The sequence below is a fragment of the Schistocerca nitens genome, chromosome 8 (genome assembly GCF_023898315.1).
Source record: "Schistocerca nitens isolate TAMUIC-IGC-003100 chromosome 8, iqSchNite1.1, whole genome shotgun sequence".
NCBI lineage: Eukaryota > Metazoa > Arthropoda > Insecta > Orthoptera > Acrididae > Schistocerca > Schistocerca nitens.
The window spans coordinates 84,673,157-84,699,580 of NC_064621.1; the positions used below are offsets into that span (position 1 = coordinate 84,673,157).

Genomic DNA, 26,424 nt, shown 5'->3' on the forward strand with positions numbered 1-26,424 from the left:
ATCCGAACCCCATTCATCAGAACACATTTGGTTAATCCAAACATGAAAAACGTTAGTCTAAGTATGGAAAACTGTGTGGTAAACTACTGTACATACACATTATTTTAATTTGCACAGTACAGTATACATGTATTAGAAAAATTGGCAAGAAAACTTAGTTTTAAACAGTGCATTTAAATGAAAGAAAATCTGTCAAACTTACTAAAATACAGCGGACATTTTATCCCTACTTTTTAAGATGACAAAAACTCAGTCACTGTTTTTTGGCGTAATGAAGACAGTCTGTTATATGATGCATAGTTGCGCCATAATCTCATAAACATCAAATCGGCAGGTGTAGCAGTGGGCTGTTGATCCAAATAACGTAGTGCAAGGTCAAGGACTTCTGCTGTGTCACTGTGTGGCACCAGCTTTCAGGCTCATTGTCACTTCTGTCACAGCAGTCCACTTCTTCCTGGTGTTGAGTCACAGCAGCAACTATATCTGCGTCAGCAAGGTACTCCACACATGCCCCATCCACTCAATCCACTCATCTACATCTCCTTCACTAGCTTCTTCACATCCAGGGATTGTCTGTATCATTTGTAGTAGATTTTCCTCTTCATTTTCAACTAGGTTGTGCTGAAATTCAAGAGGTGTGCACTGTTTTCTCCATAATTTTCTCAGAGTATTTTGTGAAATATTCTGCCATGCCTCAGCAGCCCAATAAACAACATCCTTCACATTGGTCTTTTTTATTTTGTCCATTAAAGGAATGCTATCATCTTGGATCAGCATTCTTAAAAACTGTTTTCTTTAAATCAGGTTGGCAGTATGTCCTGGTCTATCAGCTGTAGAAGTGGTGTAACATTCGGCAGCAAAAACTTTGCCACAATTTCTCCATAACATAATTCTTCACTGCTGAGGTGAGATGGCGCATTATCAATCAAAAGGATTGCACGGGGAGACAAATGATTTTCCTTAGAAAACTGTTGAACAGGGGAACAAACTGGCCGTGAAATCATTCTGTGAACAGCTTACCGTCCATTCGTGCTTTTTTCTGGTTGCGATAATATACAGGCAGGGACCTCATGTTGCAGTTTTTAAAAGCTCTGGGCCTAGCAGATTTGCCAATCAGCGTTAAAGGCAGCTTGTGATTACCAGCAGCGTTGCTGCACGCTAGTAAAGTCACACTATCTTTGCACATTTTAAAACCAGGAGCATGGTCTTCTGCTTTTGATGCCAGGCTTTTTGTTGGCAGTGCCCTAAAATTAAAGCCAGTCTCGTCAACGTTATAAATTTGTTGGGGAGAATACTTTCCCTCTCTCTCCTTTTTTCAAACTCACCCAAGTATTCCTTCACTGCATCATGGTCAGAAGAAAGTCTCTCTCCAGTAATTGCTAGCTGACGGATTCCATGACATATTTTGAATCTGTCCAACCAACCCGTACTTGCACTAAAAGACTCATCACCATTCATTAACTTGTTCAGGTAAACAGCCTTCTCCTGAACCAGTGCTCCACTCAAAGGAGTTCCCCTTTCTCTTTCCTGTGTAAACCAAAGGAAAAGAGCTTCATCCACTTTATCATACTGGGACTGTTTAAAAGTCTGCCGAATTTTGAGTATTTTTCCCGAAGACGTTGCACAGGACTCTTCAAGCTTCATTCAGTTCTTCTTCCAATCACAAATGGTTGCTTTACCAACACCCATTTCCATTGTCAGTTTAGATACATTCTCACCATTGTCTATCTGCTTAAAAGCATTCAATTTTTCTTTGAGAGTTAATGTTGTAGGTTTCCGTTTACTCATGATGATATTACATACACCACTACACCTGAATGAATGCAATACAACTGTTACACATGCCAGCGATCGATAACTGGCATAACCAAGCACTTTACAAGCCAACTGTCAGTGCACTGACCTCAGATACTACAAAGGTCTCAACAATGCACGTGAACAAGGCAGGGAGTGAAAATGAGCCATTGTTCGTACACTTGTTCCTGTTTGTTACCATGGTGTACCTACTTATTTGCTTGGTATACTTCATTCTAGAAACTCGTCACCGTGATTCCGGCTAATCTGAACAAATTGGTAATCCGAACAAGGTCCGGTCCCAGTTAGTTCGGATTAACTGGACTCTACTGTATGTTAAATTCAATAGCAACTGACACCAAGACTGAAATAATTTTTTTTCTCCCTGCATGAAACGGTATGGTTGTAAGGTCTGTGTCATCTGATTTTGCCCAGTCTAAACTACAACAAATTTCATGGTTCCTAGTTGTGCAACTTTTTTCCTTGTACTCCCACTGTTGCAAATGACTATTTTTGTGAACACTGAAATTCTACTAGAAACAAATAAAAATACCATTTCGTCCACATTGTTCAGTAGATGTGTTAAATGCATTACTGAATTAGGTGCCGTATCCAATGAACTAAAGTGTACTATGCAGGAAATAGTGAAAAGCTGCTTTATTTCAAAATTTTGTGGACCGGTTCAACACAAACTGTAAACACAAAAGTATCATACTAATTCAAAGAGTGCTTTTAATTTCCAAAAAGTTAATGACAGCTGAAAACACAAATTTATCAGAATACATTTGGCTTCAGATTAAAAGTTCATTTATTGCACTTCGAAAACATGCCAAAACAAAGCTTTTGCTCTTAGAAAAGAGAGTAACAGTCATATCACTTATCAGATACTTACTGCTAAACTTTCAAATATGAAACCTGAGTGATTGAAAATGAAATTTCACAGTCCTAAGGAAAGTTACTTTCTCATTACAGTTTGCCAACAGGATTATCAATGGGTCGATCAAATATAAAACAAGTAGCTGAAAAGCGGCGAGTAGATATTGAGCGCTTCCTGAAGTCTTTATTTGAGATGGCCGATGAAATATCTCATTCTGATTTGGTTTATACTTTTTTTCACCCTCTCCTGAGAGATCAACAAGAGGCAGATATACGTGCAAGAAAAGTGAAAGGTATGCGTGGCATCCATATCAGTTCTTTCTTTTTTTGGAAAAAAAAATGTAGCACTTATTACCTGAAAAATCATTTTTTTTTTTTTTAGCAGAGCCAAGAATACGTCGAGAAGATCGTGGTGAAACTGGGAGAGTCCGAGGGCAGTTGAAGCTCTCCCTGCACTATCAGCGAGGTGTTTTTATGGTGATGGTTTATCATGCCAGAGATTTGCCTTTAGTCGCAGGAGGGCAGGAACCTTCTACTTACGTCAAAGTGTATTTACTTCCTGATCACAATAAGGCTACAAAAAGAAAAACAAAGGTTGTTAGGCGAACATGTCATCCATCATTTATGGAAATGGTGAGTGTTTTATTCATAATATTTCTATAAACAGTGCTCAGATGGTTTTCTGATAACCTGTGGTGTGTGTGTGTGTGTGTGTGTGTGTGTGTGTGTGTGAGAGAGAGAGAGAGAGACAGAGAGAGAGAGAGATAGAAAGGTGGGGGGGGGGGGGGGCAAAAGGGGTAGTAGTTTGCATTGATTTAGTAAGTATGCAAATTCTCTTTGATTTAATTCAACTTCATTTGAAGATCCAATCTTATTTAGTAAAGTTGGTGTTGTTTTTGTTGCTGCTGTTGTCTTCAGACTGAAGATTGGTTTGATGCAGCTCTCTATGCTGGTCTGTTCTTGTGCAAGCCTTTTCATCTCTGTATCACTACTGCAACCTACACCTGTCTACTGCATTCCTCCCTTGGTCTCCCTCTACAAACAGCACACAGGTGGGTGGGCGCGCACACACACACACACACACACACACACACACACACACACACACACACACACACACTCTGCCATAAATTTTTTCTTTCCCCAAATCAGTAGGAAAAGGGAGAGAAGGAAACATAGTAGGTGAATATGGATTGCGGGGGGGGGGGGGGGGGGGGGGAGAAATGAAAGAGGAAGCCGCCTTGTAGAATTTTGCACAGAGCATAACTTAATCATAGCTAACACTTGGTTCAAGAATCATAAAAGAAGGTTGTATACCTGGAAGAATCCTGGAGATACTAAAAGGTATCAGATGGATTATATAATGGTAAGACAGAGATTTAGGAACCTGGTTTTAAATTGTAAGACATTTCCAGGGGCAGATGTGGATTCTGACCACAATCTATTGGTTATGAACTGCAGATTGAAACTGAAGAAACTGCAAAAAGGTGGGAATTTAAGGAGATGGGACCTGGATAAACTGAAAGAACCAGAGGTTGTAGAGAGTTTCAGGGAGAGCATAAGGGAACAATTGACAGGAATGGGGGAAAGAAATACAGTAGAAGAAGAATGGGTAGCTCTGAGGGATGAAGTAGTGAAGGCAGCAGAGGATCAATTAGGTAAAAAGACGAGGGCTAATAGAAAACCTTGGGTAACAGAAGAAATATTGAATTTAATTGATGAAAGGAGAAAATATAAAAATGCAGTAAATGAAGCAGGCAAAAAGGAATACAAACGTCTCAAAAACGAGATCGACAGGAAGTGCAAAATGGCTAAGCAGGGATGGCTAGACGACAAATGTAAGGATGTAGAGGCTTGTCTCACTAGGGGTAAGATAGATACTGCCTACAGGAAAATTAAAGAGACCTTTGGAGAGAAGAGAACCACTTGTATGAACATCAAGAGCTCAGATGGCAACCCAGTTCTAAGCAAAGAAGGGAAGGCAGAAAGGTGGAAGGAGTATATAGAGGGTTTATACAAGGGCGATGTACTTGAGGACAATATTATGGAAATGGAAGAGGATGTAGATGAAGATGAAATGGGAGATAAGATACTGCGTGAAGACTTTGACAGAGCACTGAAGGACCTGAGTCGAAACAAGGCCCCGGGAGTAGACAACATTCCATTAGAACTACTGATGGCCTTGGGAGAGCCAGTCATGACAAAACTCTACCATCTGGTGAGCAAGATGTATGAGACAGGCGAAATACCCACAGACTTCAAGAAGAATATAATAATTCCAATCCCAAAGAAAGCAGGTGTTGACGGATGTGAAAATTACCGAACTATCAGTTTAATAAGTCACAGCTGCAAAATACTAACGCGAATTCTTTACAGACGAATGGAAAAACAGGTAGAAGCGGACCTCGGGGAAGATCAGTTTGGATTCCGTAGAAATGTTGGAACACGTGAGGCAATACTAACCTTACGACTTATCTTAGAAGAAAGATTAAGAAAAGGCAAACCTACGTTTCTAGCATTTGTAGACTTAGAGAAAGCTTTTGAAAACGTTAACTGGAATACTCTCTTTAAAATTCTGAAGGTGGCAGGGGTAAAATACAGGGAGCGAAAGGCTATTTACAATTTGTACAGAAACCAGATGGCAGTTATAAGAGTCGAAGGGCATGAAAAGGAAGCAGTGGTTGGGAAGGGAGTGAGACAGGGTTGTAGCCTATCCCCAATGTTATTCAGTCTGTATATTGAGCAAGCAGTAAAGGAAACAAAAGAAAAATTTGGAGTAGGTATTAAAATTCATGGAGAAGAAGTAAAAACTTTGAGGTTCGCCGATGACATTGTAATTCTGTCAGAGACAGCAAAGGACTTGGAAGAGCAGGTGAACAGAATGGACAGTGTCTTGAAAGGAGGATATAAGATGAACATCAACAAAAGCAAAATGAGGATAATGGAATGTAGTCAAATTATGTTGGATGATGCTGAGGGAATTAGACTAGGAAATGAGACACTTAAAGTAGTAAAGTAGTTTTGCTATTTGGGGAGCAAAATAACTGATGATGGTCGAAGTAGAGAGGATATAAAATGTAGACTGGCAATGGCAAGGAAAGAGTTTCTGAAGAAGAGAAATTTGTTAACATCGAGTATAGATTTAAGTGTCAGGAAGTCTTTTCTGAAAGTATTTGTATGGAGTGTAGCCATGTATGGAAGTGAAACATGGATGATAACCAGTTTGGACAAGAAGAGAATAGAAGCTTTCGAAATGTGGTGCTACAGAAGAATGCTGAAGATAAGGTGGGTAGATCACGTAACTAATTAGGAGGTATTGAATAGGATTGGGGAGAAGAGAAGTTTGTGGCACAACTTGACTAGAAGAAGGGATCAGTTGGTAGGACATGGTTTGAGGCATCAAGGGATCACAAATTTAGCATTGGAGGGCAGCGTGGAGGGTAAAAATCGTAGAGGGAGGCCAAGAGATCAATACACTAAGCAGATTCAGAAGGATGTAGGTTGCAGTAGGTACTGGGAGATGATGAAGCTTGCACAGGATAGAGTAGCATGGAGAGCTGCATCAAACCAGTCTCAGGACTGAAGACCACAACAACAACAACAACAACCAAATCAGTTAAGCACCACAACTTCAATTTTTCAATTTATTTGTCTAGTCTTCGGTATTTTTCCGTAGCACCACATTTAAATGCTTCTATCCTGCTCTTGTCAGCTTTACTCATTGTCCACGTTCCACTTCTGCACTAACGTATCCATGCAGATACCTTCAGCAAAGACTTTCTAACATTTAAATATGTTAGAGATTGACAAATTTTTCGTTTTCAGAAACAGTTTTCTTGCTATTGCCAGTCTACATTTTATATCCTTTTTTCTTTAGCCATCATCAGTTCCTTAGTTGCCCATATAGTGCCCATTTCTTTCGACTGATCTCCCAAGTCCTTTGCTATCTCCAACTGTATCAATGGCTAACCTTGAACTTTTTTATTTCTTCTCCCTAAACTGTGTTTGCAAATTTCTCCTTGACTTCCTTTACTGGTTGCTCAACATACAGGTTAAGTAACATATGAGAGTGACTACAACCCTGCCTTACTCCCTTCTCAACTACTGCCTCCCTTTCATGTTCTTTGACTCTCACAACTACAGTTTGCAGAGTGTATTCCAGTCAACAGTGTCAAAAACTTTCTCTAAATTCACAAAGGCTATTAGTGTACTTTGCCTTTCTGCAGTATTTGTTGTAAGACATGTCATAGGGTTAACTTTGCCTCGTGTCTTCCTATATTTCTCTAGAAGTGAAACAGATGTTTCCCAAAGTCAATTCCACCAGTTTTTCCATTCTTTTTTAAGTAACTCGTCTGGAAGTCTAAAGGTATTTTGTCTGCTTCATCTATCTGCACACAATGTGAAATAGTTTTTTCGTGGCTGGTTCTCCCAAGGATTGGAATTCTAGGATAATGTTTGCTCCTCCAGTAGTTTTGTTTTTACATAGGTCTTTCAATGCTCTGTCAGGTCCTTCCCGCAGAATGTTGTCTTCCATGTCATCTCCATGTACTTCCCCTTCTCTTTCTATAATAGCAAAGGTTCTACTGTCTTTCTCTGTCTCATTTCTGTGATCTTTTCTAACAACTTCGTGATGTGTGACAGCAGCGTGATGCCTCTGTAATTTCCACATGTTTGCCGATTGGCATTTTTGAACAGAGGGATGATGACTCCTTTGCTCAAATCTTCTGGGATTTTATCTTCTTCCCAGATCACTGATAACACACTACGTAGCCAATGTAAGTCTAATATTCCAGCTGCTGTCATCATGTTTGAACTGAGATAATCAGAGCCTACAGACTTTACATTCCGCATGCTCTTTAATGCTGTTTCTACCTCACACCATGGTAATGGGTGTCTCTTGGCTTGGAATTCATTAATTACTCTACAATCTTTGATGGTTGTGTTGTCCCCATCTCCATCATTCACTTGAGTAAATCTTGTGTGGTGCATCCATAGTGTGGGAGTGGGCATCCTCCACGTCAGTAGGCCCCTATGAAAGGATTGCTAAGTTGAGGCAGGGACCCAGCTTCATGGGTTTATAATATGGAATCCATGCCCTGGGTTACGGGTGAAGACCTTAATGGCACCTTCGGCAGAGGAGGAGACCTTCGCAATGGGGGAGATGCCAGATGATGCAACCCATCCTCCCTGGAGATAATTAGAAGGGGATGCCACTGCCTCGTGGAGAAGAGAGGAGAGCTCTTCAAAGGCTAAGGGAGTAAACCTTGAAAAAAAAAAAAAATCCTCATCTGTGTTAGGCCTAGCAAGTCAGCAGCTGATCAAATATATACTGCTTTCAAACCTTGCCTGCTTTAATTGCTGCATTTTCATGTTTTCTCTTTTCATCAGTTATATTCAACATACTGTATGTTATCTATGGATTTCTACTAAGCCTTATCCTTTTGCCTATCTGATCCTTTGCTGCCATCACTATTTCATCTCTCGAAGCTACTTGTGTGTCTTCTATTATATTCCTCTCACCTGTTTCAGTCAATCATTGCCCAATTTTACCTATGAAACTCTCAACCACCTCTGGTTCTTTCAATTTTTCCAGATCCCACAACTTAACTTTCTACCTTCCCTAATTTTTTTAGTTTTAATCTGAAGTTCATAATCAATAGTTTATAGTCAGAGTCCTCATTTGCCCTGAAAATATTTTTCAGTTTAAAGAATGGTTTTGAAGTCTATCTGAATCCTTGCAGTGTCTCCTGACCTCTTCCATGTATACAACCTTCTCTCATGAGTTTTAAACCAAGTATTGGTGATAATTAAATTACGCTCTGTGAAAAATTGTACCAGGGCATTTCCCCTTTGGTTTCTGTCTCACAGTTCATGCTCTCCTACTACTTTTACTTCTCTTTCTTTTCTGGCTATCAATTTCAAGTCCCTCATCACAATTGAATTTTCATCTCCATTAACTCCCTAAACAATTTCTGTTGTCTCGTCATGCATTCTTTGAATCTTGTAGCCATCTGTGGAACTACTATTTTAACACTGTTGTGGGTGTATGCTTTGTATCTGTCTCATCTACTTCAGTTCATTCACTATTTTCTTCACAGCAGCTTACCAACATTCCTGTTTCCTTCAACCTATTCCTGCATCACCTCCATTTGATTTTTTCTTTATAACACTGTACTGAATGAGCAGAAGTTCTTCTTGCCACTGCATTTAATTAACTGCCACTCTTTCTAACTTCAGCCTTGTAATTGAAGACTTCTTTCTTTTTTCTTAAAAAGAAAAAGAAAAACAGAAGTTTCTAAGACTGTGCATCTTTGGACTGTATGCTTGGGTGCAATGGAAGGCCAATAAACACACACAAAAACTTCACACTATCCGTTTTTCCCTTTTGAATTCTCTACCCTGCGTGCCTGATTGAGGTATCTAACATTACATGATCCAGCCTCTAAACTGCCAGTTTTTTTCTCCTGATGACAACATCCTGTCAAGTAGTCTCTGCGCAGAGATCCAAACAGGGAACTGTTTTATCTCCAGACTACTTTACGCAAGAGGATCCATTCATCATGGGTCATACAGTAGAGCTGCATGTCCTCAGGAAATATAACAGATTTAGTTTCTCCTTGCTTTCATCTTTTCACAGTACCAACATAGCAAAGTCATGTTGGCTAATGTTACAAGGCCACATCAGCCAATCGTTGTTGTGAGGGTGGTAGGTTATAAAAAAAACTGTTTAAGATAATGACAAGAGGCAAGTGAAGTCACTAGCTAAGCCTGACAGAAATGCTTAAGACTTTCATGTACAGGGTAAGGCGATTGAAACTGTTTTGTGAAATATATGGGAAATTACACATTGAATTACAAAAAGGGTTGTAATAACAGCCCTTCATCTCAAAGGGGGACATCCAGTGACACTACACTGTCCCCCCATGCCCCACCTCCAGATGGTGTGAGAAAGATCAACTTTGAAATCTTCAGTAGGAACCCCTAGTTTTTATTGCAGATTTGGAGCCTCTAGGAAAATATATGTAACTATCATATGGAATAATGTTACCGTTGTGTAATAGATGGTGCTATAAGTGACACAGATCAAAATGGGTTACAATCTTTTGAAACTTGACAGTATCTCAGATGATTAAATAGGATCCTAGGAGCATAGAAGGGCACTATTCTTACATTCTGTAATGTGACACCAGTGTTTTGTGCCAAATCAGCATTATTCTCTGGACCATAACCTATTACAGTGTCCACATTATTGGTGTAATTACCTTCACAGATGGCGCGAAGTCGAAAGCGGTTGGAGCGAGTCATTGGTGTGTTTTATCAGCACAGTAACAGCTATATTTAGCATTACCCAGGAATGATGATCTGGCTGTAATAGTGTTTTATTCTCTTTGGGGTACTTTTATAATGTGAGTCTCCTTGTCCTCACCATTGGTATGCTTGTTTTAGGTGCATCCCCTTGCCTCTCACCATTAGGGTTCTTGTTTTACATGAGTCCCCCTTGCCTCTCGCAGCTCTTCATGTTTTAGTGAAACAAATGTTTGAAATAGTGCCTGTTTGCTGCAGTACGAAATGGTGCCTGTTTGCTGCAGTACACATTGCAAACCTTTTTGTTACAGACAATCCTATGTCTCTAACTCTCTCTTTGCTGATGTTTGCACATATCGTGAAAATTCGCTGCCACATATTTGCAGGGTTGTTGGCATGTCCCTGTAACATTTCCCTTGTAGCATTCCCCACAGGAAAAAATTGGAAAGCGTCAAATCAGATGAATGCGCAGGCCTCTCACGAGGGCCATTTCGACCAATCCATTGACCAGAATAGTGTTGATTCAGAACTTCAAGAGATATTTATGAACAATACACTGGACAACCATAGTTATTTTTCAACTTAATCCCCATTCAATATGATGGTCAACACCTTACAGAGAGGGCCTGTATGCCTCCATGGTACCAGTCTATTGGTTGACTTCAGAGCCAACATCTTCTGCATCAGTGACCTGCCAATCATCCATGTACTGCTTTCCACAGAGTGCATCCTCCATTGAGCCAAACAAATGTAAGTCAGAAGATGCGACATCAGGGTTTTTAGTCCAATGAAATTTCATGTGCTAGTTTCAGGTACAGACTGCTGGGAGGCCTTGCATTGTAATGGAGAAGGAGATGTTTGTTTGCGTTTTTATGAGATGAACATACTGAAGTTGTTTCTTCTATTTCCTGAGGGTAGTATGTACACTTCACATAGATGATTTCTGCACCATGAGGGAAGACCTCAAACACAATAACCCCCTTCAGAGCCCCAGAAGACTGTCACCATGATTTTACCATCCGACAGTGCAGCTTTGTACTTTTCCTTCAGAGAAGATGTCATGTGGCACCTCTCCATGGGTTCCTGTTTTGTTTCTGGTTTAAAGTGACTAACTCATGTTTCATCACCTGTGGCAATACTCAATAAAAAATTGTTAAGATTGGTTACGTAATTTGCAAGCAATTCTTCTTCAGTGCTTTTTATGCTCTTGTGGTAGGCACCTAGAAACCCAGCAGGCACTCGTGTTTGAGTACCACAACTGCTGAAACAGATATGTCCAGTTGAGCAGGGAACTGTTTGATTGTAATCTGTCAATCACATCAAATGAGTGTGTCCACATGTTCCAATAGTACAGGAGTCACAGCTGTTTGTGGCTGTCCAGCCGGCAAGCGAGAGACTGCTCTAGTTGCGATGACAGCAGATGGCGTACCCAATGACTCACTGTGCATTTGTTCACTGCAACCTCTCTGTAGACAGTCTGGAGGTGCCTGCGATTGTCTGTGAGCTCTGGTTTTCCACCAAAAGAAACTTGGTGCAGCTCTCTGCTTGGAATGCGCCTCTGTTACAGGTGCCATTGTGGAAGCTATATATAGCACTGCCACGTATCAGAACTCAATCAGGAGTATTCCATGATGTTCCACATCAAGTACTGCATTTTTTCAGCCAAAATTGGCCAAGAAAAGATGTGCTGCATTACTTATTGAATGCCCCTCATATTTGTATGGTTCTTTACTCCTTTGTGTTAAGTATTTAAAGTAAATAGTTATCGTTGTTGTAGAAAAATATTTATTTTATTTAATATTGTCAAATACCAGTGTTGTTTTTCCTATTTAGTGATCGTGTCATTTTTCCTATTTAGTGATCGTGTCATTTTTCCTATTTAGTGATCGTGTCATACAAAAATACAGTGTTGTTCAACCATTTGCCTGTTAATCCCACTCATGTTTGTCCCCAATCTTGTCATATTTCTGCACTCCTCATTAACAACAGTACACTATAATACCCAACTTGTACATTGTCATAGCCCCAATCCTCACCCGACTCTAATAACCCCCAGAAAACTGCAGCAGGCTGGTTCCCAATGGTACCCTGTAGCTCGTACTGAAATCTGGAGCTATTGTGCTTGGACAATCATTAATAGCAAATGCCTGAAGATCTTGCCCCATATTCTAAAGAATGGATTTGAGGCACGTCGTCTAGCTGATAATAAGATGGAGCCATATAGACATATCAGAGCTGCTCAAGTACTGGCCTCTTCTTAATTGAGATCTGTGCCTCCATAGTGCAGATATTATGCATCTCATAGCAAAAAACTTTACTGGAAGGAAACGAATGCATTGCGCACATTGTATGTGTTCATGGCAAGTCTTCAGTCAAGCTCATTAGAGAACCATCATCATCTCTGCTTAAACCTTTCCACGTAGTGTAAAAAATTGACTTCTCAATGACCATGATTTTCAGCCTTCCTGGGTTTCTGTCTACATAAATACTCTGCAAGCCATCATATGGTGTATGGCAGAGTACCTTGTACAACTACTAGTCATTTAGTTTCCTGTTCCACTTACAAATAGTGAGGGAAAAATTATTGTCTGTGTGCCTACTAACAAGCCCTAAATTCTCTCATCATACCAAATGCACATTGGTGGCAGTAGAAGCATCCTGCAGTTAGCTTAAATTGCTGATTCTCTAAATTTTCTCAATAGAGTTCGTTGAAAAGATTGTTGTCTTCTCTCCAGGGATTCCCATTAGAGTTCATGAAGCATTTCTGCAACACTCACATGTTGATCAAATCTACTGGTTACAAATATAGTGGCACACTTCTGAATTGCTTTGACATCAACACAACCTGAAGGGGATCCCAAATACTTGAGCAGAACTCAAGAATGGGTTGCACTAGTGTTCTGTATGTGGTCTCCTTTACAGATGAACCAAAATTACACAAATAAATCAAAGTTGACCATTCGCCGTCCCTACTGCTGTACTTAAATGCTCATTCCATTCCATTTGATTTCACTTTGCAACATTACACGCAAATATTTAATCAATGTGAGTGTCAAGCAGGACTCTACTAATGCTGTATTCCAACATTACAGGCTTGTTTTTCCTACTCATCTGCATTTACTTACTTATTTCAACTTTGAGAGCATGCTGCCATTCATCAGTTTTCTCTAATTCATTTCATATCATCCTACAGTCATACAGTACTGACACCTTCTTGCACACCACTGCATCATCAACAAATAACCGCAGATTGCTGATCACACTTACTGTCAAATAATTTATGTATATAGAAAATAAGAGCAGTTCTATCCCACTTCCCTGGGGCGCTCCTGATGGTACCCTTGTCTTTGATGAACACATGCTTTCGAGATCATCATTGTGGGCTCTGTTATTTAAGATGTCTTATATGGGAACAAATTCTGCGTGCTTGTATTTTCATTAAGTCTGCAGTGGAGCATTGTGTGAAACACTTTCTGGAAAACTAGGAATGTGTAATCTGCATGTTGCCCTTCATTCATGGTTCACAGGATATCGTATGAGAAAAGGGCAAGTGGAGTTTTGCACATGCAGTGCTTTTTTTTTTCTATGCTCATTTCTGGACAAAAGCTTTTCCTTGTCAAGCGAATTTATTATTTATTATACTGAAACTGAGAATATGTTCAAGAATTCTGCAGCACACCGATATTAAGGATATTGGTCTGTGATTTTGCAAGTCCATTTTTTTACTGTTCTCTCAGTAAAACCAAATTGGAATTCCATGTGGACCTTGCATCATAACAATGCTTTCTTTGTTAGCATTTTACATAACTTTCATAAGCATTTCTGGCTGTAATGCATAGATTTCTTGCCAAATATTGTCCCTGAGTGATTAAAAAATTGCTGGCCGGGCAATGTACAATCATTCTTTGCAATATATCCCAAAGGAAAAAGTGATGTAAGTCCAACAGAATAGCCAACACTGGTGGTACAGTGGCTGTAAAGAAACAATACTTCAAGAAATCTGGACTTCAGACGCCTACAAGTAGGTGAAGGTTGAAAATTTGTGCTGGACCGAGACTCAGACCAGGATGCTCCACATCTTCCAAATTCCTGCAGGGTTTCTCGAATGCTGCGAGCAATGATGCTAATGGAAAGACGCCCTTCTTGCATGTAATAGGTTGAGAATTCGCGTTGGGCAGGAAGCGTGTCCAAATGGCCAAGGCGGTTAAGGCAACTGTTCTAGAGAAGCAGAGCATCCATCCAGATTTGAGTCGTGGTCTGGCGTAAATTTTCAATCTTCGCCATTAATTTATTTCAGTGGTTCTAGGTGGCTGAAGTTGTGATTTCTCATATTATGAAATGAGTGAATTTATGGTAGTTTTAAGCACCAAACCTGTATATAAAGTCCCAACAAGAATTTATGCTTAATAATAACAATAGTTCTCAGCATACAGTGTAAGCAGTGGCTCCATCTTGCTCAGACCAGCATGTTTGTTTGTTCTGAATACTTGATCTGAAAAAGAAATTGATCATATTGTGATGTTGATCTCTAGTTGCTGTTTTGTGATCCTTGCAGTTCTGTTTATTAGCCATTCAATTCAAGCAAAAATGAGATTTTCATCACTTATTATCAGATTCTGAAGGAAGCCACATATTTTGTCACCAAATTTTGAAAATGAACTTGCTAAACTGTACACCCATAAGTTGGAAAGCTTAAACCATTGAAATCTTTGAGGAGCAAATACAAAAATTAAAAAAAAAAACCTCATTTATAATGACCTTCAATTCATCCCAAGCTGTATCCCAATCTGAGGGGCCTATCTTCCGTTGGACGTTTCAGAACTTTCATTAATGTGTAAGTTTTCATTGAAAGGATTAATGGAAAATCTCATATAAAGATGTGAAACAAATACTAACAAAGAGATAGAGGGGCTGGCCAGTACTTACCTCAGCTCAGTACAGCCGATAGATACACAAAAAACAGAACCGAAAATTTACGTTCCTAGCTTTCGGAACAAATGCTCCTTCATCAGGGAGGAGAAAGGGGAAAGAAAGGGAAGAAGGGAAAGTGGATTCAGTTACTCGCAACCCATGTTATGAAGCAACAGAGAAAGGAAAACAGGGAGGGTAGCAAGGCTGGCGGCATGGTTGTCAGAGGGAAGCCAAAGATATTCTACTGTAAGTACTGTGCCAGCTTCAAACCAAAGAGGATGCATACAGAAGTAAAGAGGTATATAGTATAAAGATAAACACAACTATGTAGGATGAAAAGATGCGTGAATGGCTAAAGAGGAAAGGGAAAAAGGAGAAGACTGAAGAGTAAATGGGAGTGAGGTTGTTTAACGTAGGTTCAGTCCAGGGGGATGGGGGGATGAAAGGGTGTGTTGGAGTGCAAGTTCCCATCTCCGCAGTTCAGAGGGACTGGTGTTGGGTGGGAGAAGCCAAATGGCACATACGGTGTTGCAGCTTCCTAGGTCCCTAGAATTATGCTGGAGGGCATGCTCTGCTACTGGGTATTGGACATCTCCTAGGCGGACAGTTCGTCTGTGTCCGTTCATGCGCTCAGCCAGTTTAGTTGTTGTCATACCGATGTAAAAGGCTATGCAGTGCAGGCATGTCAGCCGATAAATTACGTGTAGTTTCACACGTGGCCCTGCCTTGAATTGTGTATGTTTTACCAGTAGCGGGGCTGGAGTAGGTGGTTGTGGGGGGATGCATGGGGCAGGTTTTGCAGCAGGGTCGGTTACAAGGGTAGGAACTGCTGGGTAGAGAAGGTAGTCTGGGAATATTGTAGGGTTTAACAAGGATGTTACGGAGGTTAGGGCGGCGACGAAAGGCAACTCTGGGTGGTGTGGGGAGAATTTTGTCTAGGGATGATCTCATTTCAGGGGTTGACTTGAGAAAGTCATATCCCTGGCGGAGTAATTTGTTGATGTATTTGAGGCCAGGATAATATTGGGTGACAAGGGGGATGTTTCTGTGTGGTCTGGGGGTAGGAACATTGTTGTTGGACGGGGAGGAATTTATTGCTCGGGAGATCTGTTTGTGGACAAGTTCTGCAGGATAGTTGCAGGAGAGGAAAGCACTGGTCAGGTTATTGGTGTAATTGTTGAGGGATTCGTCACTGGAGCAGATACGTTTGCCACGAATACCTAGGCTGTAGGGAAGGGAGCGTTTGATGTGGAATGGATGGCAGCTATCAAAGTGAAGGTACTGTTGTTTGTTTGTGGGTTTGATGTGGACAGAGGTGTGTATGTGAGCTTCAACAAGATGATGGCCAACATCCAGGAAGGTGGCTTGGGTTTTGGAGAAGGACCAGGTGAAATTCAGATTCGAAAAGGAGTTGAGGTTGTGAAGGAAATTAAGGAGTGTTTCTTCACCATGAGTCCAGACCACAAAGATGTCATCTATAAACCTATACCAGGTCAGGGGAAGCAGCTGTTGGGTCTTCCGGAAAGCCTCCTCCATGCGGCCCATGAAGAGGTTGGCATAGGACGGAGCCATCCTGGTTCCCATGGCCGTTCCCCTGATTTGTTTGTAGGTGTGGCCTTCAAAAGTGAAGTAATTATGGGTGAGAGACCTTGGACTTTTAGCATTTTTTGCAGCTCAGTCTAGATGGAGGGAATGGGATCCTGGGTAACAGCTTTGAGACTGAGCTGCAGAAAATCCTAAAAATCCAAGGTCCCTCACAAGGCCTCACAATGGCTTCCATAGACTTACTCACTCCACCTGAGCTGCGTACTTCTACCTTCTACCTATTACCCAAAATCCACAAAGAGAACCATCCTGGCCGTCCCATTGTAGCAGGCTTCAAAGCCCCAACAGAACGTATCTTAGCTCTGGTAGACCAACACCTCCAACCTATCACCCGCAGACTCCCATCCTACATCAAAGACGCAAACCACTTCCTAGAACGCCTCAAATCCATTCCCACTCCTCTCCCACCTGAAACCTTTCTTGTCACCATAGATGCTACATCCCTTTACAGAAACATCCCACATACCCATGGTCTCTCTGCCCTAGAGCACTACCTCTCCTAATGCCCGCCCAAAGATCTTCCAAAAACCTCGTTCCTTATCACACTTACCAACTTCATCCTCACCCATAATTACTTCACTTTTGAAGGCCACACCTACAAACAAATCAGGGGAACGGCCATGGGAACCAGGATGGCTCCTTAATTTCCTCCATAACCTCAACTCCTTTTCGAATCTGAATTTCACCTGGTCCTTCTCCAAAACCCAAGCCACCTCCCTGGATGTTGACCTTCATCTTGTTAAAGCTCACATCCACGCCTCTGTCCATATCAAACCCACAAACAAACAACAGTACCTTCACTTTGATAGCTGCCATCCATTCTACATCAAACGCTCCCTTCCCTACAGCCTAGGTATTTGTGGCAAATGTATCTGCTCCAGTGACGAACCCTCAACAATTACACCAATAACCTGACCAGTGCTTTCCTCTCCTGCAACTATCCTGCAGACCTTGTCCACAAACAGATCTCCCGAGCAATACATTCCTCCCTGTCTAACAACAATGTTCCTAACCCCAGACCACACAGAAGCATCCCCCTTGTCACCCAATATTATCCTGGCCTGAAATACATCAACAAATTACTCTGCCAGGGATATGACTTTCTCAAGTCAACCCCTGAAATGAGATCATCCCTTGACAAAATTCTCCCCACACCACCCAGAGTTGCCTTTCGTCGCCGCCCTAACCTCCGTAACATCCTTGTTAAACCCTACAATATTCCCAGACTACCTTCTCTACCCAGCAGTTCCTACCCCTGTAACCGACTCCGCTGCAAAACCTGCCCCATGTATCCCCCCACAACCACCTACTCTAGCCCTGCTACTGGTAAAACATACACAATTCAAGGCAGGGCCATGTGTGAAATTACACATGTCATTTATCAGCTGACATGCCTGCACTGCACAGCCTTTTACATCGGTATGACAACAACTAAACTGGCTGAGCGCATGAACGGACACAGACGAACTGTCCGCCTAGGAGATGTCCAATACCCAGTAGCAGAGCATGCCCTCCAGCATAATTCTAGGGACCTAGGAAGCTGCAACACCGTATGTGCCATTTGGCTTCTCCCACCCAACACCAGTCCCTCTGAACTGCGGAGATGGGAACTTGCACTCCAACACATCCTTTCATCCCGCCATCCCCCTGGACTGAACCTACGTTAAACAACCTTACTCCCATTTACTCTTCAGTCTTCTCCTTTTTCCCTTTCCTCTTTAGCCATTCACGCATCTTTTCATCCTACATAGTTGTGTTTATCTTTATACTATATACCTCTTTACTTCTGTATGCATCCTCTTTGGTTTGAAGCTGGCACAGTACTTACAGTAGAATATCTTTGGCTTCCCTCTGACAACCATGCCTCCAGCCTTGCTACCCTCCCTGTTTTCCTTTCCCTGTTGCTTTATAACCTGGGTTGTGAGTAACTGAATCCACTTTCCCTTCTTCCCTTTCTTTCCCTTCTCTCCTCCCTGATGAAGGAACATTTGTTCCGAAAGCTAGGAACGTAAATTTTCGGTTCTGTTTTTTGTGTATCTATTGGCTGTACTGAGCTGAGGTAAGTACTGGCCAGCCCCTCTATCTCTTTGTTAGTGTAAGTTTCCATTTGCATTTACATATGTTCATCGGAAGCCGCTTTACAGTGTGTGGTGGAGGGTACTCTATGACAATATTAATGGATTTCTGTCCTATTCCAGTAGTATATAGGTAATGGGGAAATGACATTCTGTGTGTCTTTTACATGCTCTATATAGTCTGTTTTACCTTTTTCTCAGTATCCCTCATGGAGATGTGCAATGGCGATAGTATTATTATTGCACATTCTTCTTCAAATATTAAGAGGTATTTGCTGGAAGAACGTTCTTTCTTCCACAAATTCCCATGTACACTATTGTTCTAAAATGTTGCACATCCCTAAAGATCTTTGAGAATTTTGGTACACCGCTGCTAAAAACCCATTTCTCTGTAAAATTTCAAATATTTATTAAAGAAGGATAATCTGCAAGACCCCCCTCTCATGAATCATGGACATTGCCATTGGTGGGCAGGCTTGCATGCCTCAGCAATACAGATAGCCATACTGGAGGTACAACCACAACATATGGGTATCTATTGAGAGGCCAGACAAATGTGTGGTTCCAGAAGAGGGGCAGCAGCCTTTTCAGTAGTTTCAGAGGCAACAGTCTGGATGATTGACTGATCTGGCCTTGTAACATCAACCAAAACGGCCTTGCTGTTCCGGTACTGTGAATGGCTGAAAGCAAGGGGATACTACAGCTCTAATTTTACCCGAGTACTTGCAACTTTACTGTATGGTTAAATGATGATGGTGTCCTCTTGGGTAAAATATTCCAGAGGTAAAATACACTCCTGGAAATTGAAATAAGAACACCGTGAATTCATTGTCCCAGGAAGGGGAAACTTTATTGACACATTCCTGGGGTCAGATACATCACATGATCACACTGACAGAACCACAGGCACATAGACACAGGCAACAGAGCATGCACAATGTCGGCACTAGTACAGTGTATATCCACCTTTCGCAGCAATGCAGGCTGCTATTCTCCCATGGAGACGATCGTAGAGATGCTGGATGTAGTCCTGTGGAACAGCTTGCCATGCCATTTCCACGTGGCGCCTCAGTTGGACCAGCGTTCGTGCTGGACGTGCAGACCGCGTGAGACGACGCTTCATCCAGTCCCAAACATGCTCAATGGGGGACAGATCCGGAGATCTTGCTGGCCAGGGTAGTTGACTTACACCTTCTAGAGCACGTTGGGTGGCACGGGATACATGCGGACGTGCATTGTCCTGTTGGAACAGCAAGTTCCCTTGCCGGTCTAGGAATGGTAGAACGATGGGTTCGATGACGGTTTGGATGTACCGTGCACTATTCAGTGTCCCCTCGACGATCACCAGTGGTGTACGGCCAGTGTAGGAGATCGCTCCCCACACCATGATGCCGGGTGTTGGCCCTGTGTGCCTCGGTCGTATGCAGTCCTGATTGTGGTGCTCACCTGCACGGCGCCAAACACGCATACGACCATCATTGGCACCAAGGCAGAAGCGACTCTCATCGCTGAAGACGACACGTCTCCATTCGTCCCTCCATTCACGCCTGTCGCGACACCACTGGAGGCGGGCTGCACGATGTTGGGACGTGAGCGGAAGACGGCCTAACGGTGTGCGGGACCGTAGCCCAGCTTCATGGAGACGGTTGCGAATGGTCCTCGCCGATACCCCAGGAGCAACAGTGTCCCTAATTTGCTGGGAAGTGGCGGTGCGGTCCCCTACGGCACTGCGTAGGATCCTACGGTCTTGGCGTGCATCCGTGCATCGCTGCGGTCCGGTCCCAGATCGACGGGCACGTGCACCTTCCGCCAACCACTGGCGACAACATCGATGTACTGTGGAGACCTCACGCCCCACGTGTTGAGCAATTCGGCGGTACGTCCACCCGGCCTCCCGCATGCCCACTATACGCCCTCGCTCAAAGTCCGTCAACTGCACATACGGTTCACGTCCACGCTGTCGCGGCATGCTACCAGTGTTAAAGACTGCGATGGAGCTCCGTATGCCACGGCAAACTGGCTGACACTGACGGCGGCGGTGCACAAATGCTGCGCAGCTAGCGCCATTCGACGGCCAACACCGCGGTTCCTGGTGTGTCCGCTGTGCCGTGCGTGTGATCATTGCTTGTACAGCCCTCTCGCAGTGTCCGGAGCAAGTATGGTGGGTCTGACACACCAGTGTCAATGTGTTCTTTTTTCCATTTCCAGGAGTGTAGTTCCCCATTCGGATCTCCGGGCGGGGACTAATCAGGAGGATCTCATTATCCGCAGAAACAAAACTGACATTCTATGGATCGGAGCAGCGTGCAATGTCGTATACCTTAATCGGGCAAGTAGGTTAGAAAATTTAAAAAGGGAAATGGATAGGTTAAAGTTAGGTATAGTGGGAAATAGTGAAGTTCAATACCAGGAGGAACAAGACTTCTGGTCAGGTAAATATTGGGTTATAAATACAAAATCAAATAAGGGTAAAGCAGGAGTAGGTTTAATAATGAATAAAAAAAATAGGAACGCAGATAAGCTGATATGAACAGCATAGTGAAAGCATTATTGTAACCAAGATAGACACAAAGCCCACGCCCACCAAAGTAGTACACATTTATACGCCAACAGCTCCGCAGATGATAAAGGGATTGAGGCAATGTATGATCCAATAAAAGAAATTATTCAGATTGTTAAGGTAGATGAAAATTTAATAGTGATGGGGGATTGGAATTCGGATGTAGGAACAGGAAGAGAAGAAAGAATAGCAGGTGAATATGGACTGGGGATAAGTAATGAAAAAGGAAGCCGCCTGGTAGCATTTTGCACAGAGCGTAAGTTAATCATAGCTAACACTAGGTTTAAGAGTCATGAAAGAAAGTTGTATATGTGGAAGAGGTCTGGAGACACTGGAAGGCTTCAGATAGATTATATAATGGTAAGACAGAGATTTAGGAAGCAGGTTTTAAATTGTAAGTCGTTTCCAGGACAGATGTGGACACTGACCGCAATTTATTGTTTATGAACTATAGACTAAAACTAAAGAAACAGCAAAAAGTTATGAATTTAAGGAGATGGGACCTGGATAAATTGAAAGAACCAGAAGCTGTAGAGAGTTTCAGAGAGAGCCTTAGAGAGTGGCTGACGAGAACAATGAAAAGAGATTCAGCAAAAGAAGAATGGGTAGCTTTGAGTGATGGGAAATAGTGAAGGCAGCAGAGGATCAAATAGGTAAAAAGATGAGGACTAGTAGAAATCCATGTGTAACAGAAGAAACATTGAATTTAATTGATGAAAGAAGAAAATATAAAAAATGCAGTAAATGAAGCAGGTGAAAAGGAATACAAACGTCTCAAAAATTAGATCCACAGGAAGTGCAAAATGGCTAAGCAGGGATGGCTAGAGGACAAATGTAAGGGTGTAGAAGCATGCATCACTAGGGATAAAATAGATGCTGCCTACAGGAAAATTAAAGAGACCTTTCGAAAAAAGAGAACCACCTGCACGAATATCAAGAGCTCTAATGGAAGACCAGTCCGAAGCAAAGAAGGGAAAGCAGAAAGGTGGAAGGAGTATATAGAGGGTGTATACAAGGCCGATGTACTTGAGGGCGATATTATGGAAATGGAAGAGGATGTAGATGAAGATGAAATGGGAGATATCATACTGCGTGAGGAGTTTGACAGAGCACTGAAAGACCTGAGTCGAAACAAGGCCCCGGGAGTAGACAACATTCCATTAGAACTACTGACGGTCTTGGGAGAGCCAGTCCTGACAAAACTCTGCCATCTGGTGAGTAAGATGTATGAGACAGGCGGAATACCCTCAGGCTTCAAGAAGAATATAAGAATTCCAATTCCAAAGAAAGCAGGTGTTGACAGATGTTTAGACAAGAAGAGAATAGAAGCTTTTGAAATGTGGTGCTACAGAAGAATGCTGAAGATTAGATGGGTAGATCACATAACTAATGAGGAGGTACTGAATAGAATTGGAGAGAAGAGGAATTTATGGCACTACTTGACAAGAAGAAGGGTCCGGTTGGTAGGACATGTTCTTACTCTGTACAACCTCTTGTTTAGTCGGTTTATCAAGGTCCCATCTCCTTAAATTCCTACCTTTTTGCAGTTTCTTCAGCTTTAATCTACAGTTCATAACCAATAGATCGTGGTCAGAGTCCACATCTGCCCCTGGAAATGTCTTACAATTTAAAGCCTGGTTCCTAAATCTCTGTCTTCACCTTCTAGTATCTCCAGGATTCTTTCATGTATACAACCTTCTTTTATATTTCTTGAACCAAGTGTTAACTATGATTAAGTTATGCTCTGTGCAAAATTCTACCAGACGGCTTCCTCTTTCATTTCTTACCCCCAGTCCATATTCACCTACTGTGTTTCCTTCTCTCCCTTTTCCTCCTCTCGAATTCCAGCAACACATGACTATTAAATTTTCGTCTCCCTTCACTACCTGAATAATTTTGTTTATCTCATCATATATTTCATCAATTTCATCATCATCTGCAGAGCTAGTTGGCATATAAACTTCTATTACTGTAGTAGGCGTGGGCTTCGTGTCTATCTTGGCCACAATAATGCGTTCACTATGCTGTTTGTAGTAGCTTACGTGTGATGCTATTTTTTTATTCATTATTAAACCTACTCCTGCATTACCCCTATTTGATTTTGTATTTATAACCCTGTATTCACCTGACCAAAAGTCTTGTTCCTCCTGCTACCGAACTTCACTAATTCCTACTATATCTAACTTCAACCTATCCATTTCCCTTTTTAAATTTTCTAACCTACCTGCCATATTAAGGGATCTGACATTCCACGCTTCGATCCGTAGAACGCCGGTTTTCTTTCTCCTGATAACAACATCCTCCTGAGTAGTCCCTGCCCGGGGATCTGGATGGGGACTATTTTACCTCTGGAATATTTTACCCAAGAGGACACCATCATCATTTAACCATACAGTAAATCTGCATGCCCTTGGGAAAAATTACAGCTGTAGTTTCCCCTTGCTTTCAGCCGACCGCAGTACCAGCACAGCAAGGCCGTTTTGGTTAGTGTTACAAGGCCACGTCAGTCAATAATCCAGACTGTTGCCCCTGCAACTACTGAAAAGGCTGCTGCCCCTCTTCAGGAACCACACGTTTGTCTGGCCTCTCAACAGATACCCCTCCATTGTGATTGCACCTAGAGTACAGCCATCTGTATTGCTGAGGCACGCAAGCCTCCCCACCAACGGCAAGGTCCATGGTTCATTTGCATATTAATGCATCCTAAATTGATTTCAGATCATGAGGCCAACCCGTCTATATCTAATACTTAAGCAGTTGTGGTGAATGATCTTGTTCAGTAGCTTGCGTGATTTGCAGACATTCAGTGGGGAAATGTTGCAGTTCTTGCATATCAGATTGATCAATTTGAAGACAAGAAGCTTCTGATGCATGGAACTGCTGCAGATCACTTCCCATAGGTCTGTATTAGCATGCTGTGCTGTATGCCAATGAAGAATTTTCCTTGAGTGTCTTAAAGAATAACTGTGCAAATAATACAGTATTTAATGCACAGTTTCGTGCAGCCTTGAGAAAATTAGATCAGATGAGACTTGCTTGTGATGATGAATTCCTCATATATTCAGACTCGTCATTTGCTATTCAATTGGTACAGCATGCATAGCAGTAGATAAAGGGGTCTAGAGTGTCTAGGTCACTTTGTTCCATCTACAAAAGATAGGACAGGTGGTGTCATTCTGTTGAGCTCCATGCAGCATGACCCAATGGAAGAATTACCAAAAATCCATAACTCTGTGTGCTCTCTTGCTATTGAGGTACAGTTAGGTATTAATGAGAAAAGCAGTGATAGGAATGGTTGAGTGTCTTCCATATTCAACTACGAATTCAGTACAAGCCAATGAATCATTGCTTCATGCTTCAGCAAGAATACCTCCACTTCTGGCATATTGATTCCTGTACAGCATATTTAAACAAATTCTGATTCATATTAATTTCATTTTCAGGTGAAATAACACACAAAATAACAATTATAATATGTTGTTAATGGAAATTGGGGGGAGATTTATTTTCCTACGTTTTGGAAAATGTTAATAGCTTTATTCTGTGTCATTGCATTAATAGAAAAATTGTCATAACTGTCTGTTATAAAATGTTTTACTGTACAAATAGAAAATAAGCTAAATTTTTATTATCAATATTTTCTTAAATAACTTCTGTTCACTTTCAGTTGGAGTATCGAATGCAACTGGATATTGTGAAGTCTCGAAAGTTACAAGCAACAATTTGGAATCACGACACCCTCCAGGAAAATGAGTTTCTTGGGGGTTTCACATTACCACTAAATGCAATTGATTTGTCTCAGGAAACAATAGAATGGTATACTCTTACTAATATCAGCAGATGAAGGCTACTGGAGTGTAGACATCTATCTTTTAGTGATCATTACGTGTCCAAAGAATTTTTAATGTGTAGAATCACTCAAAAAAATTTAGCTTTCGTATACAACTGTTCGTGGCTTTGAGTGATTTGTGAGAAAGTATTTTTCTCATTTTTAAGACTCGTGTGCTGCATCAATGAAATGAAACTGAATGTACGGTGTATAGTGACTTGTATAAAGTTAGGTGGTAACTTACAAACCCATGTTCCAATCAAACCAAAAATCTCCTTGCATTCATTCTTTATACCCCCTCTACCACAACCTTGCCACTGTAACATATGAAATTGATAGTCATATTTATTTATCAATTATTTATTCGTAAATGATGTAACATAATATTTGCCAAAATGCATTTATAATAATGATGAATTCTTTGCTTTTGTTACAATTTATATATTTTTGTTATGAACAAGAATTTGAAATAGATATTGATAAAAATGAGCATTTCACTTTTTTAGTTCTTTTTGGATTAAATGCTGCTCCTTAGCTTATTTATGGTTCCTGCTTATTGAGATAGAGTACAGATACATCTTACAAGTTTTATTTATCATCATCAGAGTTGTTACTAATACTTTATATGAAAAAGGGTGTTTCCTGGCATAACAAGAAGAGAATGAAGAAAGTAGCAAGACAAGGTTTTTGTTCTTCAACTCTCTTGTTGACTACATAGTTACATAGTCATCAGGAATAGAGCAACACAGAAGGGAGAGGGGGGAGGAACCATTGCACAATTTTTTGTTGATTTTTTTTTTATTTGTGTTAGACTTCTGTGTCATTCTGAGTAAGATATAGAGTGTGTAAGTTACTAGACTCATTTGGATGGGGTGGGCATCAATTCATCCATACAAATTTAGGTGTGCTGTGGTATACCTAACCACTTTAATGATAAGATGGTTTCTTTAATTATAACAGGCCAGACTTCAATTGCCATCCTTGAGCAATCAGAGCTTCACTTCAGTTTCTAATGACCTAATCATTTCTGTCATATTACTTTCTTGAAATATTCTTTTCTTTTTTCGTGTGTGTCAATGACACATGATAGTCAACAAACTGATATGTGTCAAAAAATATTTAAAAGAAAAATTCAGAAATGCTCTGAAATATGAAATGCCTAACTGAAAATCGTTTACAGGTATTAGATTTTTACTTAAACTTGCAAGACTTGAAGGAAAAGTAACAAATTAAATATAACTTCTCTGCAGAAGTCATTTCAGAATTTGCCCAGAATTATTGGTAAAAACTAGTGAAAACACACTTAGAAAGATGGACCAAGAAAGGATGTCTGAAACCTCTTCTAATAGTTTTTTTCCTACTTTTTAGTTCCACCTAATGAGCTATAAATATTGTAACACAAACAAATGGACTTAAATTATTCAACTGTATCTTCTGCTTTTATATAAATTTCTATGAATTGTCCCCAT

At 41.2% G+C, this 26,424-nt stretch overlaps 1 protein-coding gene across 2 annotated transcripts in view; it reads left to right on the forward strand.

Moving 5' to 3' along the window:
• The window catches only part of LOC126198654 (phosphatidylinositol 4-phosphate 3-kinase C2 domain-containing subunit alpha), a 266,382-nt gene extending 240,980 nt beyond the window's left edge, over window positions 1–25,402 (forward strand). Inside the window, exons 25-27 of one of the 2 annotated variants that reach the window (XM_049935125.1) lie at window positions 2,767–2,963; window positions 3,056–3,303; window positions 24,794–25,402. In XM_049935125.1, coding sequence (XP_049791082.1) covers window positions 2,767–2,963; window positions 3,056–3,303; window positions 24,794–24,970 — 622 coding nt within the window. In that variant the 3' untranslated portion in view covers window positions 24,971–25,402. Of the gene's footprint in view, window positions 1–2,766; window positions 2,964–3,052; window positions 3,304–24,793 lie in introns of both variants that reach the window. The other variant, XM_049935124.1, reaches the window with a different exon arrangement.
• Window positions 25,403–26,424: the final 1,022 nt, after the last annotated feature.